The sequence below is a fragment of the Charadrius vociferus genome, unplaced genomic scaffold (genome assembly GCF_000708025.1).
Source record: "Charadrius vociferus isolate BGI_N301 unplaced genomic scaffold, ASM70802v2 scaffold163, whole genome shotgun sequence".
Classification (NCBI taxonomy): Eukaryota; Metazoa; Chordata; class Aves; order Charadriiformes; family Charadriidae; genus Charadrius; species Charadrius vociferus.
In genome coordinates this window covers 7478179-7484518 of record NW_009648332.1, presented here as the reverse complement: position 1 = coordinate 7484518, position 6340 = coordinate 7478179, and the positions used below count along the sequence as shown (strand labels likewise).

At 50.6% G+C, this 6340-nt stretch overlaps 1 protein-coding gene across 1 annotated transcript in view; it reads left to right on the top strand.

Annotated features, from left to right (window-relative positions):
- RNF220 (ring finger protein 220) overlaps window positions 1-6340 on the top strand; it is a 235795-nt gene that overhangs the window by 170890 nt on the left and 58565 nt on the right. The window contains exon 4 of the mRNA XM_009884860.1: window positions 2540-2635. Within this exon, the coding sequence (XP_009883162.1) occupies window positions 2540-2635 (96 nt within the window). The remainder of the gene's footprint in view (window positions 1-2539; window positions 2636-6340) is intronic.

Below are 6340 nucleotides of genomic sequence, written 5' to 3'. Positions count from 1 at the left end.
GAAAGATTTGGGAAAAAAAGAGGCCAAAATTGGGATGGCAAAGAGGCTGGTGTAATGCAGAAATGAAAGGCACCCTGATGGCGAGTGCCGTTCCTAATCCCTGCGCCCCTGAGCCTGCATCCCTGCCTGCCCCTACGGCTGCCTGAAAGGCAAAGTGTGGCACAGCGCACGGAAATGAGAAAAACAAATGAAGTCAAGTTTCCTAAGAGTGAAGGGGAAGTGTGACTTGGCATCTCTAACGCTGTGTTTAACATGCCGGCGAGGTATTTAGAATTGAAGTGCTTGCACACAATTTAAAAATAGACAGTTTATTAATCTAAACTGCAAGTGTATGTAGAAGAGGCCTCGAGATTGACATCTTTGGGATTAGTTTAGCCCTGCGTTTTTCCAGAGGTCATCGCCATGGTGCTCAGGAGGTTTGTGGAATAAATGGGGCCGGCGTTCTTCCCAGGACCACACGCTAAAAACTAATACATAACGTTTAATTTACTGTCTCCATAGCTAGCCCAACCATTTTTCACATAATAATATTGGATTAGAGCTACCAGAAGCTGAGGGGGGAGCTGGAGGCGGGGAGGGTTTGTCTGTCTGTCGCCGAGGAATGGGGAGATGGGTATTTTTTCCCCTTCTCTAGAATACATTGGAAGACAAAACGGATTTAACCCTGCCAGCTCCAGGGTGCTCAGCTTATTAGAGGAGGGAAAGGGCATTAGCACCGCTGCAATCAGGGCTGTTGTTCTGAGCCACACCTGAAGACTTTGAGCCCCCATGCCTCTGTTTTGTAGGACATGTGCAATACTGCTTCTTCAGAAAATGGTCCTCATTCTCCATTTAGAAAATAAAGAAACTAAACAACAGCAGGGGCTTGGTCTGCACTCCGTTTTGCGTGGTTATCAGAGGGCTTCTCCAGAAGTAGATGAGCAGCTCACCAAAACCTATCACTGGTAGGGTTTGGCCAACACATGAGGCAGGAGATCGCCCCTGCTCTACCCGTCTCTCTCCTGGGAGGTGGAGGCTGGTCTCTTGGGGCAGCCCTCGCGGCGTGCCCCCAGCCCTGCCGGCTCCCACTGGTCCCAGTGCCTGGCATCCTTGTCGGGCTGAGTTGAGGAGTGTGCCAGCCCCAAGATGTGGCCAGCACAGCGCTCAGCATTGGCAGGAGGGGACCGTGCCTGGGGATGTAACTGAGCACCCCAGCAGGTAATTCCCCCATGACCCCTTTCAGGATGTCACATCTCTGAACGGCTCATAGAGCCACGCTTTATGGCAGAGGCCTGCAGTGCAGACAGGGATGCAGCTGTTGCCCTCATGGCAAGGCTGGCAGCTCATGCCCACAGCGTTGAACACAGCATCCCAAATCCTCCTCTCCTGCCTCCATCCCGAGCCTTCCCTCTCTCCGTGCCCACACCGACTGCACTGCCACGCTTTTCTCTCTGGGAGAGCTGTCCGAGCCCGGGGGATCACATCCTGCTGACTGAACCGATTTGTATGCTGAGTCATTTTTCTACTTGCTCATATCTTTCCAAAAAATGCACATTTTTTCACGTTTCATTTCAGCCCAGAGGCAAATGTTTCTGGAATACTTGCCTTTCTCCAAGGTATTACGCTTTTTAATAATGTTGTCACCACACTTGACCTGTCCAATTCAGATGATATCTACACTTCCCTTTGCAAACATACACATCTCTGAGCAGTCGTTTATTGTTGAATCTTGCCAGCTGATTCTCAGAAACAAACATCTGGAGAGCTGCATTTCCAGTGTACATTTTTTACAATGTATTGGGCTATATTTAGCCTAGTTTAGCTAATTTATATTTTAAATTAGAATTTTAACTTGCATTTTTCCCTCAAACTCTTCCAATAATAAAGTTCACTTGCAACTCAGTGTACATTTTTTTAGATGCTGTCAAACTCCCGCTGTAATTTTCCCGCTGGAGTTCACTGTGTGTAGAATTTAGACTTACCTACTATTGACTTGAAGTTTATCAGTGATTTCTTAGGTCTCAAATATCACTGATCTTTTTAACCTTCTAAAAGGCCCTTTTTTTCTGTGCTACTTATTAAAATAAATAGCATCATTACGGAAGGAAGAGGTAGTTGCGCTGCAAAGGTGCTGAGAGCTTTAGTGCGGTTTACAAAGCTATTGAGAGATTTAGTGGCACTTAGAGGGGAAGACAAGCGCAGGTTAGCACCGCTCCACGTCAGCACGCCTTCGCCTTACCCTGTCATTTGTGTGAGCTCCTGGTGTGGTCCTCACGCGTCATTTCCAGCAGGGACCGATTCTGCCCCCCGCCACTAGACCTGGGGACAAAATGACCATCCCTTTGTTGCCTGATATATTTGCACTTTGCTAGAACCTGCAGCCCGGTCCCCTCATGGAGCAGGGTCCCATGGGAAGTGCAGAGCCAGCCCCACAACCCGGCCATCCATCCCAGCGCAGCCCCACAGCCCGGCAGATGCTCTCCGTGGCTTTGAGGACAGCTTAGCAAGGGGCAGAAAGCTCGGCGACACCCACAGCATGAATTTCTCCTTTCTCTTGCAGTCAATTTTGTTGTCGGCCTCAATCAAGCGGGAAGGAGATTCTCCGACGGCATCACCCCACTCCTCAGATGACATCCATCACTCGGACAGATACCAGGTAAGCAGGTGGATGCTGTCGCTGGTCTCAGCCTTAGGCAGGGAGCCAGCTCGCCCCAGTGCCCACAGCTCTCTGTGTGCGACAGCTCTGCTCTCAGCTGTGCACCGTTGCCCCAGTCCACCTGCCCACGGCGTGGGGACATGAGCACTTGGTCCCTCACACAGCGACGAAGGTGTACTTTTGTCTGCAGAGTCCTTCCACCTCTGACTGTAAACCACAGCCAAGGAAAACTGCTTTAAACCTTTGTAGAGCTTTCTCTGGCGTTATATTCATCATCTCAGTCATTGCCATGGCTATGTTTGTCATTACTTACCCTGTGCCATGAGGAAACTTTCAGAGAGGTGATTTTTTTGTAAAATAGTGAATTATGTCAGCCTACGGCAGGCCAAAATTCTCCATTTCACTGGTGTGCCGCTGCCCAGAAAACTGACTCATGATTCCCACCCAAACCAGAAATGGTTTTGGACCATCCACAGCCATGCCTGCATGTTTTATAAAACACCTTCTGCCCAGAGGAGCAGCAGGTCTTGACTTGTGATGTGATGAGTAAAAGTTGAGGGAGATAGAGACAGAAAAGAAGAGAAAGGCAGCAGCACAAGTACAGCTTTGCTGTTGTAAGTCTGTCTGTATTTTCAGGGTGGGCTGCCACACTTGACTCCAAGTCAAGACACGTCCAAACTGTTTGGCTGCAAATCTGCGCTCAGCCACTGGCTTCAAGTAAGCTCTGAAAGGCAGCAGATAAAATAAGGGTGGTCTTCAGCACAGACCCAAGCGTGCCTCTACCTGCTGTGCGGACAGGCTGGGTGGTCTGTGGCTGTACCAGCTTGGCCTACACCCATCACCCTGTGTCCTGAGGTGCTCTGCAGCGGTACCCTGTGCCCAGGGTCAGGCAGATAAACGGTCAGGTCCCCCTGCATCAGCCAGTTCCCATGTGCCAGGTCTGCATTTGGATCTGCAGAGAGAGAAGCTGATGACTAGCGCTGGGGGTCTAACCCAGCAGCCCCAGTTAAAGCACATGTTCCTGAAGACAGGTCCTATTAGTAGCAGATTTGTACATTTGTTGCCCATTGTTCTCCCCTCTCTCCTATTTATTGGTTATATGATCAAATATGGGGCAGATCCTCCATTATTTGCTACATATTCCCATGTAGCATTCAGTTATAACTTGGTGTCACATCACAAGTCACTTTACCCTTGTGTGAACGAGGAGACCTGGTGCAAAGTAGGAGAAGCAAAACCCCTCAGAAGATACAGAAATGCCTGATTCAGGTAATCCCGCTCTCTTTCCCGCCTATTTATTAAGGCTAATAAATAAATCATGTTATTTTCAAAAGGGCATGGAAGAGACTTTTGCCGTGGCCCCCTTTGTTGGAGAACACCCCTCCCTCCCCGCTCCTCCAGACTCCAGTCTCTGTGAAATTGGTGGTCCCTTGCAGTCCTCCATTCCTATAAATTTTTATTATGTCATACTTGAGGACAAATATTCTCAGCAGAAGCCCCCTCTGTGTGCTGAGCCTAGCTAGTCTCTAATGTGTTTTAAGTTTGCGAGTGTATTTTATGGAGGGTTGCAGGCCTTAATGCAAATGTGTAATGGGAGTTGTAAGTCTGCACTGCAGGGAGAAAAGACCTCTGGGGCCTGATTTTCATTTACGCTTGTGCTGGCTGCGTTATGCTGCTCTGGCAGTGTAAAGGGACCTCAGAGTGGGTGCCAGGGTTGTGTAAAGCCTCAGTGTATCCTTAATAAAACCACGATATGAATGAGAATTCAGTGTTCCTGGCTTACCAAGGGAAAATGCTCAGGAAGCAGAGCAGAAGACTCTCATGGTGGTGACTTTAAGGGCTGCAAAATTTAGCTTTCCATATGCAGAGGTGTGCTGGAATTATGAATGTCCCTTGTGTTATCTGTGATCTAATCGTGAATATACAGTGTATTAGTAACATGATAGGATGTCAGTTATTGGCATACAGGTTTTCAGAGTTCCTGCGGCTTGATTTTCTTGGTCTTCGTGCTTATTTACCATGGGGATATTTAGGGAAGAATGAGACCTATGAATGGGAGTGCTGCAGGAATACAGGCTTGCATAGCACCTGGGCTGCTTGCGTTGCTCCCAGTGCTTAGAGGGAGCTGCAGCGGAGGCAGCGCGGCAGCTCTGGGATGTGGGGAGGGGGAATCCCTTTCCCTCTACCAAGCCTGGGTGCTGGAACTTGGTACCTGGACTCTGATCGGATCGAGGTGGTGGCAGCCGGTGTAGTGCAGGATCTTGTGGTATGGGTCAGTGGTGGGTACTCCTCTGAGATATTGTATGTCCTGTCAGCCAGGGCTTTTTGTGCGCTCTGAGTAAAAATAAAGTACTTTTAGTTAGATTTAGACACAACCCTTCCTCAAATCCCCAGTGGAAAAATCAACAGCAATTTATAAATCATTCACCGTACTGCAAAGATAGTATTTCAGGATCACAGAGACCACCTTGCGTGGGTCAATTGAGCCCACAGGGTATTTGTGGCCGAATAACAGGTGGAGTAAGTATAACTGAAAGCCTAAAATCCTTGCCCAGGAAAGACTCGCCTCCCTCCACCCAAGTTCAGCGGTGAGCGTGCCTCCTGTAAGACAGCTTAATTAATTAAAAGGGTAAAACTAACAATCAGCAGCTTTGATTTTCTAAGTAAGCACATGTATGAAAATATAGCTGCGTTTCAGCTTGCAGAGGGAGCTGGGATGTACGATGCAGGTCAGCACTGCGCAAAGCTTACCAGCCAGCACCTCAACTTGCAAACTGCCCATCATCTTCTGATACAGCAAAACGTATCGGGGTTTGGGGTTTTTTTTTTTTGGTTTCCCTCTGAAGGAAGAGACGCAGATTGTCGGTTGCCAGCGCGAACACCCAAAACGTAGATTTGATTCCAAGAAATGAAGTGTGGGGAGTCTGCGGAGGGGGGACCAAACGGGATTTGTGTGTGTCGACGCCTGTGCTGCCCGATTTCTGCCCTCCAGCTCTGTCCTACCCCCAGGCAGGTCCACGGGGGGCCGTCCCCCATCACAGCTGTGGGCCATACCCGGGAAAGCCATCCTGGAGCCAGGGGGTGGCACTCGGGCCGCGCTCAGCCAGCGGGACAGGCGGGAAGGCCGCGGCTCCTCTCCCCCGGGCTCCATGGCCGGGCCAGGGCTGGGCAGGGACGCTGGTGGGGCCTTTGGGCCCCCATTGGCCACATGCCTCTGGGTCTAGTTACCCCTCAGGCCCTGATTGGCCAGGTGCCCTTGGGCCTCAAAGGCCCCCAATCCCTAATTGGGTGAGAGAAGTTGGGGAGCAGCTGCTCCTGTTTCCTGATTGGCCAGCAGCTTTGTGTTACAGTTGGGCAGAGGGCCCCTGATTGGCTAGTGCTGTTGTGCCTAAAGAGCGCCCAATCACTATTGGGCTAGGAAACCTGGCTTCCAGTTGCTCCTGGGCCGTGATTGGCTACCTGCCCCTGGGTTCCAGTTGCCCCTGGGCCCTGATTGGTCACATGCCCTTGGGTTTCAGTGGCTCCTAATCTTTGATTGGCCAGGCTCTCTTGGGTCCTGGTTACCCCTGCTCCCTGATTGGCCAGATGCCCTTGGGTTCCAGCCGCCCCTGGGCCCTGATTGGCCGGGGCTCGCTGGGCCCTGCTGCCGCCTGTCGGTTGCCATGGGGACTTCCTCCTCTCGCGCCCTTCCCCCCCCGGTTCCCG